This window comes from Budorcas taxicolor, chromosome 21 (assembly GCF_023091745.1).
Source record: "Budorcas taxicolor isolate Tak-1 chromosome 21, Takin1.1, whole genome shotgun sequence".
In the NCBI taxonomy this organism is placed as follows: domain Eukaryota; kingdom Metazoa; phylum Chordata; class Mammalia; order Artiodactyla; family Bovidae; genus Budorcas; species Budorcas taxicolor.
The window spans coordinates 6,801,322-6,817,013 of record NC_068930.1 but is presented as its reverse complement, the minus strand read 5'-3'; the positions used below and the strand labels follow the sequence as shown (position 1 = coordinate 6,817,013).

Here is a 15,692-nt window from a genome sequence, read left to right as displayed (position 1 = left end):
AAGTCCCAGGGATAGAATATATAGCACAGTGACTACAGTTAACAATATGGTTATTATATACTTGATAGTGTCTAAATGAGTAGATCTTAAAATTTTTATCACCCACACCAAAAACAATGATCATGTGTGGCACGGAAAGTACGAACTAATGTTACTGTTTAAATTATTCTGCAATACATATATATATATACAATCACCTTAAACTTATATAATGCAATACATATATATACATACAATCACCTTAAACTTATATAATGCAATACATATATATATATACATAATCACCTTAAACTTATATAATGCAATACATATATATATATACAATCACCTTAAACTTATATAATGTTATACATCAACTATATCTCAATGAGTTGGGAAAAATTTTAAACTGCTCTATAAACAAATCTATTAGTATTTTTAATAACAGGAAAATTATCCCAACATCAGACTCGCCCTCGAGCCCTTTCCATCTCAAGTTTCAAGCCCGAGCTGTAGCTCTATAGGTGTTGCTGCTGCACGTTCTGATAACCACAGACACAGCGGGCTGGAGACAGAAACACTGCTCCAGGGTCTCCATCCGATCAGCTCCATCCAGCTCCTCCTCACAAATACGTGTGAAAGGCAGTATCTTCTCTACCGTGAACTCATAGAAGATCATACAAGACAGGCTGATAGTACGGAGGAGGCATCAAAACATCAGTTTACATTGTTCCATTCCAGTAAGGTCTCTTATGGTAAATATTCTCAAAAAAACTCTCAAGCTCCCTTATATGCTGCTTCCATACAAGGCTTAAAACAAATTATGGGTAATTCTATGAGGAACTGTGCACATTTAGATATGTTAAAACTCCCACAATGACAAAGACAGAGGATGTGATTGAAGCTTACAGAAAAATAGAAAAAGGTTCTCTTCAACCCATCTGAATCGTTTCTAATCTCTCTGTAACTAGAAAAAGCATAAACAACTCCAGGAGAGACAAGACAATGGAAAACACTCTGTTAAGGAAGTAACTGAATGCAACTTCATTTTATTTAGCAGGGAGGAAAATGTCTGAGACTGAAACTCCAGTATGAATAATATCAATAATAGAAGCAGAAAAGCAGGAAGGAAAAGAGGAAGAAGAGGAAGACATCGTTTTCTCTCTTTCCTTGTTAAATGAATAGTTAGAGGAAGTCATAAATTTATCAGGCTTTAGCTACGGTCAAAACTGCAATTAAAATTTACATCATTAAATCCTGTACACATCTCTAAATTATGCCTTTCTCCCACAATGTGTTTTTTAATTTGTTTTGGTCTCTCTCATATTCTTTTTTATATTATTATTGCTGACTCCCCAATTCCCACTTCAATAGTCAGTTCTCTACTTTTAAATTGCTTTCCTTTTTCATGAGGTCCACATTAAAGCACTTTACAATACTTTTTGAAAGTGTATCATTTGCTTTCATGGATACAGTGGGTAAATGTAATGTACCTGGCAATGTGAGAAGAAGCCCTCTATCATTCTGACTTCTAAGCAAACAGCTAGGAACACAAAGACTGGAAGTACTCATCCTTCAGGAAGCAGATGCAGAGAGAATGTTTAGGGCAGTGGGACTACTCTGCATGATACTATGATGGTTGAAACATGTCGTTACAGATTGGTCCAAACTCACAGATGTACAACATCAGGAGGGACTCCTAATGTAAACCATGGGCTCTGGGTGATGATGACCTGTCAGCATGGGTTTACTGATTGTAACAAATGTTTTCACAGTTGGGGAGGCCATGCATGAGTGGAGGCAGGGAGGAATATAGGGAATCTCTGCACCTTCTTCTCAACTTTGATGTGAACCTAAAAATGTTTTTTCACAACTAAAAATTTAAATTTAAAAAAAAGGAAGCCCTTGCCTCCCGAGGCCTCTGAAACCTCCCTCAGGGGTTTTGCACATTCCCTCCTTCAGGAAAGTGAATCTGTCTTTGCTCTGACCCCCTCAGCATTAGGATGGCTTGTTCACGAATCTGGATTTGAGCTAATCTCTCGTGAAGTCAGACTTGCACTTACTCAGACGGGAGTGTCCACACGCTCCCCAGTGCAGGGTCTGTCCAGGGCAGAGCTGAGGGAAAGCCAAACTCTCAGCACATGCGGCCTCCGAGTCTCAGTCCCCCCAGTTCCCCAGGCCACGCACCCCATGGCTTCAAACATCAAGTCAGTTGGTCCCCAGTTGTGTCACGTATCTGTCGTCCTGCTTTTTCCTGCCGACTTCCCACTTGTCCCACCTGTCCGAGCCCTGCCTAGCAGCCTCACCTCAGGCTGAAAAGACCTCATCAGAGAAATCTATCCTAACTGCCGTGGGCCTTCCAAGGGGGTGCTGGCTGTTAGCAGAGCCCTTATCACCCTGTGGGGATTGTCGCTTATTTTTAGCCTCCTCTGCAGCCTATGATTTTCACACAGAAAAGTCTATCAATTCCAGTAGCAAAGACTGATTCTGGGCACAAAGTAGATCTCAAGGTCACAGGAGTTCATGAACATCCCTAGATATGCAAATACAAGCAACTGTTCCTAAAACAGTTTTATGACTATGTATCTTTGGAGGCACTTCTGTTTTCGTGTTACACATAAAGCAGTGTCCGAATAAAGCATTACAGAACTAATACAAGTAAATAAAATTCCAGAACAGGAAACACTGAGAAACTGATTACTGAATCAGAGAAAAGCACAGTTTACAGTCACAGTTTGCCTTTCACGATCTGCAGCCAATAGTCTGTGTAGAGCGAATCTTCTTTTATTCATGACCCCTCTTTGCTAGTGGTCCATCTCCACTGCATGGATGACACGGGATTTTTTTTAAAGTGAGTGACCCATAAATAGAATTTCAGCCCCACATGGAACCTTTCTATCATCAGAGAAAAGATGAGCACTTTTAATACCAGGCAATGAAAAGAAATAATTTTGCTATTACTTTTGGAAGGATTATTTCCATCCACAGAACTCTGCAATGAAAGGAAGGCTTCTTAAGCTGGCATTGTGCAATCCCCCTTCAGCCTCATGCATCTGCTGAATCCAGGAGCCACTGTGCAGCAGGGAAGCACAAGGACGAGCCCAGTGTTAGGTCCCTGGCCCACAGGCAAGGGCCTGCTCCTAGAATCTGCACACTCTGGTCAGGGAGGCCCACTCTGGCCTACAGTGCCTATGAGGGGACCCTGACACTAGTGGATTCCAACATCCCAGCACCTTCCTAAGAGCCAAGCGCTCATACAGGAAAGGACATCTACACTGGAAACAGCTACTTCTGGAGACTTTTTGCTTCTAAGTATGTGAAAATATACTAAGTTTTTATTCAGAGAAATCACACACGTACTTGACCCCATATTTTCTTTTAAAACCAGGCAGTAGTATATTTACCCCCAGGAAAACAGAAGCATAAGCTGAGTATTCTCAGATTCTTTCCTGAGAAACACTGAAAGGCAGGCCTTTTGGACCTTGAAAAAATGAACTAAAATTTAAAAAACGTCATTTATATTCATCCCTAGTTTTAATGAGGTCAGACACAGCCAATGACTACACAACTGCACATAACGTCACATGGAAATCTACATACAGTAAACAACGCATGGACAAGATGGGGATGGACACTACGGTTCTAGTACAAAAATGGAAACACATATCAATGGAATAGGATAGAAAACCCTAAACTAACACCATGCACTAACAGTCAATTAACCTATGACAAAGGAGGCAAGACTACACAATGGTGAAAAGACAGTCTCTTTAACAAATGGTGCTGGGAAAACTGGACAGCCACACGTGAAAAAAAATGAAAATAGATCATTTTTTAACTCCATACACAAAAATAAGCTCCAGTGGATTAAAGACCCAAATGTGAGACTGGACTCCATACAACTGTTAGAGGAGAACACAGGCAGAACACTCCGTGACATAAATCACAGCAACATATTTTTTTGATCCATCTCCCAGAATAATGGAAATACAAACAGAAATTTTAAATGGGACCTACTTAAACTCAAAAGATTTGCACAGCAAAGGAAACAATAAACAAAACCAAAAGACAACCCACAAATTGGGAGAAAATATTTGCGAATGATGTTACTAATAAGGGATCAGTTTCCAAAATTTACAAACAGCTCATGACACTTAACAGCATCAAAACAAACAACCCACTCAAAAAATGGGCAGAAGATCTAAATAGACATTTCTCCAGAGAAGACATACAGATGGCCAACAGGCACATGAAAAGATGTTCAACATCATTAATTATTAGAGAAATGCAAATCAAAACCACAATGAGGTATGACCTCATACCAGCCAGAATGGCCATCATTAGAAAATCCACAAACAGTAAATGCTGGAGAGGGTGTGGAGAGAAGAGACTCGTCCTCCACTGTTGATGAGAGTGTAAACTGGTACAGCCGTTATGGAGAACAGTATTGAAGTTCCTTAAAAAACTAAACATAGAGCTATCATAAGACCCTGCAGTTCCATTCCTGGGCATATATCCAGAGAAAAACATGGGATGAGATACTTTTTAATCACCATCTCTATTCCTTGAGTTTTACCACTTTCAGTGTTTAAACTTTCAATAAATGCTACATATTTAAGAAGCTAATTGTGAGCTTAAACTTGCATGATAAATCTTGAACAGAAATCCACAATAAGAAGGTAAGCAAGAACTGATACAAAGACCATCAGATCAGAAAAGAAGCTTCTTACCATGTTTATTGATGACACAGGACCAATGCTGTTAACATAGATGTCAACATCAATTACAGTGGGTTTTACTGTGGAGAAAACACATGTATATTAGTTAATACAATGTGCCAGAAAGCGCTCCTCAACTTCCTCTGAGTCACACATTGACAGCTCAACAGCATACGGAAAAGTGGTGGATTTTTCTCTGGGACCTGCATGGCAGTTACAATTCTTAAATGATGAAGGATTCTTATAGTTAGTAAATTTAATTGTAAAAAAACAGGATATTTATACACTGCAAGTTGCCAGTGATAGATGACTGTGATACTCTTTAGTCTTTGTTTAGCTGATTATATGACAGAGAAAACATAAAAAGGTTAAATATAAGACATCACATAAGAAATATCAAAGTTATGCTATGAAATCAAACCTAAGTAATGAGTAATATTGGAGGAGGAAATGGGAACTGACTCCAATATTCTTGCCTGGAGAATTCCATGGACAGAGAAGCCTGGTGGGCTACAGTCCATGGAGTCACAAAGAGTCAGACACGACTGAGCGACTAACACACACCCACCCGATGAGTAATATCAGGGATAATTCAAGTTATTTACCCATTACTTTGGTGCAACTCAAAGCAAAGATCTGGACAATACATATACCAAAGGAGATTAAGAAACATTCATTGTTATCATTATTATGTAAAGACACACACGCATATCACAGATTTCAAATTCTGCAACTCAGAAAAGAATAACACTTCAGTCAGTTAAGGACTGACTTCCAACTATGAGGGAGTAAAATTCATACAACAAAAAACTATAATATCTAACTGTGCATCAGAGGTAAAATTAGCTCATTTAACCTTAAAGAAAATCAGTTACCCTCTCCTTGGCAGAAATGGAACTTGAAAGACCAATAATGAGATTCCCAAAACAAACTCCAAGTCAGGCGTCTGTGCCACTGGAAAGGAGGTGGCTTCCTTTCCCCGGCACTCAGCAACTGATTGGTACAGGGGAGAAGAACAGCAGTTTCAGAGTATTTCTGCCCTGTTGCTGCTGCTGCTATGAAGTCGCTTCAGTTGGGTCCGACTCTGTGCGACCCCAGAGATGGCAGACCACCAGGCTCCCCCATCCCTGGGATTCTCCAGGCAAGAACACTGGAGTGGGTTGCCATTTCCTTCTCCAATGCACGAAAGTGAAAAGTGAAAGTGAAGACGCTCAGTCATGTCTGACTCTTCACAACTCCATGGACTGCAGCCTACCAGGCTCCTCCGTCCATGGGATTTTCCAGGCAAGAGTACTGGAGTGGGTTGCCATTGCCTTCTCCATTTCTGGCCTGGAGGAACATAAATAAGACTCCTGAACCTCTGCATATAAACAAGGTATTTCTATGGAAACAAGAGTTTTTGTATCAGCAATTATTACAACAAGCTTCCTCCAGTTTTGCTAAATAAGTAATCATTGATGAGTGGCACCTGTAAGCTCAAGTCTGTTGTTCAATTGCATACCCAGCAGTCTGCAGCCATGTTGTCCAGATCTTCATGAAAATAAAAATGATGATAATGACCTTGAGTTAACTATTCTGTCAGCACAACCTAGTCATGTTAGCTTCAGAGCTGTTGGCATTTTGGAAAACACCCCAATATGATTCCATGAACTATGTACATAGTGTTTAAATTTTATTAAAGAACTATTCAGCATTTTAAACTGAGCTTTGCTAAATACTTTGAACAGCAAGTAGCATCTTTCTTCAACTTAACTGGATTCAGCAAATAGTCTGTCTCCAAATGCTGCATAACCTTATTAATGTTATACAAAGGCTATGTTAAGTCAGTCAGTTGAGGACCCACTTTTTGCAAGAGATTTTTTTCTGGTTGTTTCATGGTATTTACCAGACTTTAGGTGTCTAGAGCTTTTAATCTTATTAACTAAAAAGGATCTACAGATGTAAAGCCTTAACAACTTGAAGCGGGAAGTATCAAATAAGTATTAAGTGCAATAGTATAATAAAGGTTTTAAGAGAAGAGTTTGGAAAACACACACACACACACACACACACACACACAACCTGGGAGAGAAGCTGTTTTAAGCAACTTCTCCTTTAAGCAGTGTCATGCTAAAGTAAAAAGAATCTTTAGGAAAGTGGCCCTGACAGTGGTACTCAGGAAACAGTGTGGCCACAGGAGGCTCAAGATTTACAACTCAAGGACCAGAGATTAAGCCATAACAAATGATTTTCAACAGCATGTCAAGACCATTCAGTGGGGGAAAAGTATTTACAACAAATGGTGTTATGTAAACTGGATATCCACAAGCAAAAAAATGAAGTTGAACCTTTACACAATATAGAAAAATTAACTCAAAATGGATGAGAAACCAAAAGGACGGTTTGAAACTACAAAACTCTTTGAAGAAAACACAGGAGAAAAGCTTAATGACATTGAATTTGGTAATGATTTCTTATATATGACACCAAAAGCACAGGCAATAAAAGAAAAAAATAAACTGGACTACATCAAGATTAAAAAGTCCAGTTTATATTTTTGTTGCATCAAAGGACACAATTAACATAGTGGATTGTTGTTGTTGTTGTTGTTGTTGTTGTTGTTGTTTGGTTGCTAAGTCATGTCTGACTGTTCTATGATCCATGGATTATAGTCTGCCAAGCTCCTTTATTCACGAGATTTCCCAGGCAAGAATACTAGAGTGGTTTGCCATTTCCCTCTCCAGGAGACCTTCCCGACCCAGGGATCAAAACCTCATTTCCTGCATTGGCAGGCAGATTCTTTACCACTGAGCCACCTAGGAAGCCCAACACGGTGGATAGGCAACCCGTATAATGGGAGAAAACATCTGCAAATCATGTATGTTGTAAGTTTGATATCAAAAAAATAAAAAGAACTCCAAAAACTCAACAACAAATATGCAAAAGAACCTGATTTAAAAATGGGTAAAGGACTTAAGGCAAAAGAGACAAACAATGACCAATAGGCACATGAAAAGATACTTAACATTATTAGTCACTAGGGAAAGGCAAATGAAAACAGCTTCATATCCATTATGACGACTGCTATTTAAATTTTAAAAAAAGCATAAACAAATGCTGGCAACAACATGGAGAAAACGAAAACCTTGTGCACTGCTGGTGGGAATACAAAATGATGCAGGCACTATGGAAAACAGTATGGTGGCTCCTCAAAAATACTAAAAACAGAACTACCCTGTGACCCAGCAATTCCACTTCTGGTTATATACCCAAAGGAATTAAAATCAGAGACTCAAACATATGAGCACATCTATGTTCACAGCAGCCAAAAGGTGGGATCAAGTCATTTGTCCTCAGAGGGATAAATGGGTAAACCAAATGCAGCATACACACTTGGAATATCACTTAGCCTTTCTGTGCTTGTTCACATGATGGTCAGTCAGGTACACCTCAGGACAGGCTCAGGAAAACAAAGTTAATTCACTCCCAGGTCCTAGAGATGGGTGGTACGGCATGCTTTGCAGGACTACATGGGAAAGACATAAGGGTGGTCGGGAGGCAGAAGACAGGGCAAAGGAGGGGATGCTGAGGTCATGATCTGAAAAGAGGTCTCTGGGGGGGAAAGGCAGGATAAACAACTCAGATCAGCTAGTTTGGCTAGCTTGAATAACTCCTGTGGGCTTGCAGCTATACACGTGGTCTCCAGCGGCCTGGTACCAGGTCTTGGGATAATTAAAACACCAGAGTATTGTCTCCTGTGATGTAAAAGCCATCACATAGAGGAGATATGACTCTGGATTGGACAGACTGTATGCTCAAAGACCTGCTCCAAGCTGGCCCCTTGCCATCACGAAGAACTGGCTAACCCTGGAAGGGGCAGTAGCTGCCCAATCAGGAAGCATTTTTAAGATATCAAAACATAATAATACACAGAAAGATTTAAATATATATATGTATATGTATGTATATACAATACATTGACACATGTTACAACATGGATGAAGCTTGGGCACATTACACTGAGCGAAATTAGACAATCACAGACACACTGTGCTTCCACTTATATGAAGCACCCAGAGTAGTCAAACTTGCAGAGATAGAACGTAGAACGGTGGCTGCTAAGAGGCAGAAGGCAGAGACAATGCAAAGTTAGTGCTTAAAGGCTACAGGTTCAGTTACACAAAATGAAGAGCTCTGGGGATGGATGGTGGTCATGGTTGCACAATAATCTGAATGTACTAAATACCACTGAGCTGCATACTTGAAAGTGGTTAAAATAGCAAGTTTTATGTTATGTGAATTTTACCAGAAATTTTTAAAAAGGATTAAGCTCTGGGTAGTTGGGAGAAGGATGAAGGGTTACACAGATGCAAGAAAGTCAGGAATGAGGGGAGAAGGGATGGCAATTTTCTGAGTGAAAAAGAACAGATTTTATTGAAGAAGAGCATAAAATAGGACTGATGGAATTGAGTCCTCTGCATTTAGTTCAAAAAGGAATTCACTTCCAAGTTTTCATTTCATTCTATCTTGGAAATCTATTTGGAAATTCTATCAAGCAATTCTATTTGGAAATCACCATTTCCTAAAGATTCAGAATTGGTATATTTGAGAAGAATCATATTCATAAACTGTGCAATATAAATGAACACTGCAAAGCTGCCTGGGTAAGTTTTACTAAGAGTCAACCACATTTGTTTCCTCAAAAGACTGACGGCACCCAAAGAGGAATTACATGGACTATACTTTCTACTTGCCTCTGACACAATACCAAAGCAAATTTTTGTTTGGTTGCTGTTCTTTGCCCCATCCTGAACCTTCTCATCCTAAAATTATCAATCATGAGCTGAGAAAATGACCCAGACACCAAGACAGGAAATGGCTTCTGTCACAGTGCCCCTTGTCACAGTGGCAGGACTGTCTGCTGACGAGTCCAGAGACACAAGACTGACCTCTTTCTCCAGATTGCCACTTAGAGCCTGGAGGCGAACAGACTCTTTGTCTTACTTATTGCGGACACACACACACACACACACACACACACACACACAAACTCATCATGCTAAAATGTCAATAAATTATATTTTAATGAAAAACATTATTGACATTATATTTTAGTGAAAAAAATCTTGATGTCAATCTTTTTGGGGCTACGCAATCAAAACCACATATAACATAGCGTTGTTCAACTGCAAAGTTGTTTCCAATTCTTTGTGATACCACAGACTGCAGCATGCCAGGCTCCCTAGTCCTTGCCTATCTTCTGGAGTTTGCTCAAATTCATGTCCATCGAGTTGGTGATAATATCTAATCATCTCGTCCTCTGCCACTCCCTTCTCCTTTTGCCTTCAATCTTTCCCAGCATCAGGTTCTTGTCACTGAGTTAGCTCTTTGCACCAGGTGGCCAAAGTACTGGAGCTTCAACTTCAGCATCAGTCTTTCCAGTAAATATTCAGGGTTGATATCTTTAGGATTGACTGGTTGGATTTCCTTGCTGTCCAAGGGACTCTCAAGAGTCTTCACATTCAAGACTAGAGCACCACATTCAAAAGCATCAATTCTTCAGTGCTCAACTCTCACATCAGTACATGGCTAAAAGAAAAACCATAGCTAACAGAAAAAGAACTTTTGTCTGCAAAGTGATGCCTCTGCTGTCTAGGTTTGTTTTATATAGCTTTCCTTCCAAGGAGCAAGCGTCTTAATTTCATGGCTGCAGTCACCACCTGCAGTGACTTTGGAGCCCAAGAAAACAAAATCTGTCACTACTTCCAATTTTTCCATTTCTATTTGCCATGAAACAATGGGACCAGATGCTATGATATTTGTTTATTGAATGTTTAGTTTTAAGCCACCTTTTTCACGCTTCTCTTTCACCTTCATCAAGAGGCTCTTCAGTTCCTTTTCACTTTCTGCCATTAGAGTGGTATCATCTGCATATCTGAGATTACTGATATTTCCCCAGGAATCTTGATTCCAGCTTGTGCTTCACCCAACCCAGCATTTCATATGATGTACGCTGCTGTTGCTGCTGCTGGTAAATCACTTCAGTCGTGTCTGACTCTGTTCAACCCCACAGATGGCAGCCCATCAGGCTCCGCCTGTCTGGGATTCTCTAGGCAAGAACACTGGAGTGGGTTGCCATTTCCTTCTCTAATGCATGAAAATGAAGTGAAAGTGAAGTCGCTCAGCTGTGTCCAACTCTTGGCAACCCCATGGACTGCAGACTGCATATAAGTTAAATAAACAGGTTGACAATATACAGGCTTGTTGTACTCCTTTCCCAATTTGGAACCAGTCAGTTGTTCTATGTAAGGTTCTAACTGTTGCTTCTTAACCTTCATACAAGTTTCTCAGGAGACAGGTAAGGTGGTCTAGTATTCCCGTCTCTTTAAAAAAGTTTTCCACAGTTTGTTGTGATCCACAGTCAAAGACTTTTGCCTAGTCAATGAAGCAGAAGTAGATGCTTTTGTGGAAGTCCCTTGTTTTCAGTATGATTCAGAGAAAGTTGGCAATTTGATCTCTGGTTCCTCTGCCTTTTCTAAATCCAGTTTCTATACCTGAAGTTCTTGGTTCACGTACTGTTGAAGCCTACCTTGAAGGATTTTGAACATAATCTTACAAGCATGTAAAATGAGTACAATTGTCTGGTATTTCAAACATTCTTTGACCCTGCCTTTCTTCGGGATTGGAATGAAAACTGACCATTTCCAGTCCTGTGGCCACTGCAGAGTTTTCCAAATTTCCTGACATATTGACATGATATGAGTCAGTGAACTAAAATGGACAGGAATGGATGAATTTAACTCAGATGACCATTATATCTACTACTGTGGGCAAGAATCCCTTAAAAGAAATGCAGTAGCCCTCATAGTTAACAAGAGTTCAAATACAGTACTTAGATGCAGTCTCAAAAACAACAGAATGATCTGTTTGTTTCCAAGGCAAAACATTCAACATCACAGTAATCCACGTATATTCCCAAAGCACTGATGCCAAAGAAGATGAAGTTGAATGGTTCTATGAAAACTTTCTAGACTAACACTAAAAAAGATGTCCTTTTCATCACAGGGGACTGGAATGCAAAAGTAGGAAGTCAGGAGATACCTGGAGTAACAGGCAAGTTTGGCCTCAGAGTACACAAAGGCTAACAGAAATTTTCCCAAGAAAATGCATTGGTGATAGCAAACACCCTTCTCCAGCAACACAAGAAACAACTCTACACATGGACATTAACAGATGATCAATATCAAAATCAGACTGAGCATATTCTTTGCAGGCAAAGATGGAATAGCTCTACACAGTCAGCAAAAAAAAAAAAAAAAAAAAAAAAAAACTGGAGCTGACTGTGGCTCATATCATCAGCTTAAGCTCAATCATCACACTAAGTCTTCTATCCCAAGATAATGAAATATCTTTCCATTTCCTTGACGCAGATTTCATCAACGTTCTATAGCTCACCAACCCCTTCATGGATCACTGCCTCATCATGGAAAAGGAGCTTGCATAACTGAATGAAGCCATAAGCCATGCCATCCACGGTCGTCTAAGATGGATGGGTCCTAGTAGAGACTTCTGCAAAACATGGTCCACAGGAGGGAGAGTGGCAAACCAACCCCACATGCTTGCCATGTGAAACTGGCTTTAGAAAAGGCAGAGGAGCCAGAGATCAAATTGTCAACATTCGTCGCATCATAGAGAAAGCAGGAAAATTCCAGAAAAACATCTACCTCTGCTTCATTGACTGCATTAACACCTTTGACTGTGTTCAGTTCAGTTTCAGTTTAGTCGCTCAGTCATGTCCAACTCTTTGTGACCCTGTGGACTACAGCAAACCAGGCTTCGCTGTCCATCGCCAACTCCTGGGGCTTACTCAAATTCAAGTTCATCAAGTCAGTGATGTCATCCAGCCATCTTATCCTCTGTCATCCCCTTCTACTTCTGCCTTCAATCTTTCCCAGCAACAGGGTCTTTTCCAGTGAGTCAGTTCTTCACATCAGGTTGCCAAAGTATTGCAGTTTCAGCTTCAGCATCAGTCCTTCCAATGAATATTCAGGGACTGATCTGCTTTAGGATTGAATGGTTGGATCTCCTTGCAGTCTAAGAGACTCTCAAGAGTCTTCTCCAACACCACAGTTCAAAAGCATCGATTCTTCAGCACTCACCTTTCTTTATACTCCAGCTCTCACAACCATACATGACTACTAGAAAAACCACATCTTTGACTAGATGGACCGTTGTCAGTAAAGTAATGTCTCTGCTTTTTAATATACTGTCTATGTGTGTCATACTTTTCTTCCAAGCAGCAAGTGTCTTTTCATTTCATGGCTGCAGCCACCATCTGCAGTGATTTTGAAGCCCAAAAAAATAAAGTCTCTCACTGTTTCCATTGTTTCCCCATCTATTTCCCATGGAGTGATGGAACCAGATGCCTTAGATTTTTGAATGTTGAGTTTTAAGCCAGATTTTTCACTCTCCTTTTTCACTTTTATCAAGAGGCTCTTCAGTTCCTCTTCACTTTATGCCATAAGGGTGTTGTCATCTGCATATCTGAGGTTACTGATATTTCTCCTGGCAAGCATGATTCCAGCTTGTGCTTCATCCAGCCTGGCATTCCCCATGATGTACACTGCATATAGGTTAAATAAGCAGAGTGATAATATACAGCCTTGATGTACACTTTCCCCATTTGGAACCAGTGTATTGTTCCACATCCAGTTCTAACTGTTGCTTCCTGACCGGTATATAGGTTTCTCAGGAGGCAGGTAAGGTGGTCTGGTATTCCCATGTCTTCAAGAATTTTCAACAGTTTATTTTGATCCACACAGTCAAAGACTTTGGCATAGTCAATAAAGCAGAAATAGATGTTTTTCTAGAATTCTCTTCCTTTTTTGATGATTCAGTGGAAGTTGGCAACTTGATCTGTGCTTCTCTGTCTTTTCTAAGTCCAACTTGAACACCTGGAAGTTCATGGTTCACATACTGTTGAAGCCTGGCTTGGAGGATTTTGACCATTACTTTGCTAGCATGTGAGATGAGTGCAATTGTGTGGTACTTTTAACATTCTTTGGCATTGCCTTTGGGTTTGGAATGAAAACTGACCTTTTCCAGTCCTGTGGTTACTGCTGAGTTTTCCAAATTTGCTGGCATATTGAGTGTAGCACTTTCAAAGCATCATTTTTAGGATTTGAAATAGCTTAACTGGAATTCCATCTCCTCCACTAGCTTTGTTTGTAGTGATGCTTCCTAAGGCCCACTTGACTCTGCGTTCCAGGATGTCCGGCTCTAGGTGAGTGATCACACCATCCTGGCTATCTAGGTCATGAAGATCTATTTTGTATAGTTCTTTGTGTATTCTTGCCACCTCTTCTGTATATCTTCTGCTTCTGTTAGGTCCATACCATTTCTGTCCTTTATTGTGCCCATCTCTGCATGTTCCCTTGGTATCTCTAATTTTCTTGAAGAGATCTCTGGTCTTTCCCATTCTATTGTTTTCCTCTATTTCTTTGCATTGGTCACTGAGGAAGGCTTTCTTACCTCTCCTTGCTATTCTTTGGAGCTCTGCATTCAGATGGGTACATCTTTCCTTTTCTCCCTTGTCTTTAGCTTCTCTTCTTTTCTGATATTTTTAAGGCCTCCTCAGACAACCATTTTGCCTTTCTGTATTTCTTTTTCTTGAAGACAGTCTTGATCATTGCCTCCTGCACAATGTCATGAACCTCCATCCATAGTTCTTCAGGCACTCTATCATATCTAATCCCTTGAATCTATTGGTCCCTTCCACTGTGTAATTGTAAAGGATTTTATTCAGGTCATAGCTGAATGGTCTAGTGGTTTTCTCTACTTTCTTCTATTTAAGTCTGAACTTGGTGATAAGGAGTTCATGATCTGAGCCACAGTCAGCTCCTGGTCTTGTTTTTGCTGACTGTATAGAGCTTCTCCATCTTTGGCTGCAAAAATATGATCAACCTGATTTCAGCATTCGAGTGTCGATCATAACAAACTGTGGAAAACTCTTAAAGAGATGGGAATACCAGATCATCTACCTGTCTCCTGAGAAATCTGTATGTGGGTCAAGAAGCAACAATTAGAATCTTGTATGGAACAACTCACAGATCAGGATTGGGAAAGGAGTACAACAAGGCTGTTTGTTGTTACCCTGTTTATTTTACTCATATACTGAGCACATCACGAGAAATGCCGGGCTGGATGAGTTACAAACTGGAATCTAGATTGGTGGGAGAAACATCAACAACCTCAGATATGTGGATGATACAATTCTAATGGCAGAAACCAAAGAGGAACTAAAGAGCCTCTTGATTAGGGTGAAGGAGGAGAGTGAAAAAGCCAGCTTATAACTAAATATTTAAAAAACTAAGATGATGGCATCCGCCCTTCATGACAAGTAGAAGGGGAAAAGGTGGAAGCAGTGACAGTATTCCTCTCCTCTTCTCGGGCTCTAAAATCACTTTGATGTTGACTGCAGGCATGAAATCAGAAGGTGATTGCTTCTTGGAAGGAAAGCTATGACAAACCTGGACAGTGTGTTAAAAATCAGAGATATCACTTTGTGGACAAACGTCCATATAGTCAAGGCTATGGTCTTTCCAGAGGTCACATGGGGTTGTGAGAGCTGGACCATAAAGAAGGCAGACAGCCAAAGAATCAAAGCCTTCAAACTGTGGTGCTAGAGAAGACTCTTGAGAGTTTCTTGGACAGTAAAGAAATCGAACCAGTCAATCTTAGAGGAAATCAACCTTGAATACTCATTGGAATGACTAATACTGAAGCTGAAGCTCCAATATTTTGGTCATCTGATGCAAACAGCCAACTCATTGGAAAAGACCCTGATGCTGGGAAAGACTGAGGGCAGAAGGAGAAGATGGCATCAGAGGATGAGATGGCTGGATGTTATCACTGATACAATGGACATGAACTTGGGCAAATGCCAGGAGATGGTGGGGGACAGGGAGGCCTGGCATGCTGCAGTCCATGGAGTTGACTGGGCGACTGAACAACGAC

At 40.3% G+C, this 15,692-nt stretch overlaps 1 protein-coding gene across 1 annotated transcript in view; it reads right to left on the bottom strand.

Annotated features, from left to right (window-relative positions):
- GABRG3 (gamma-aminobutyric acid type A receptor subunit gamma3) overlaps nt 1-15,692 on the bottom strand; it is an 820,406-nt gene that overhangs the window by 738,095 nt on the left and 66,619 nt on the right. The window contains exon 3 of the mRNA XM_052659706.1: nt 4,710-4,777. Coding sequence (XP_052515666.1) covers nt 4,710-4,777 — 68 coding nt within the window. The remainder of the gene's footprint in view (nt 1-4,709; nt 4,778-15,692) is intronic.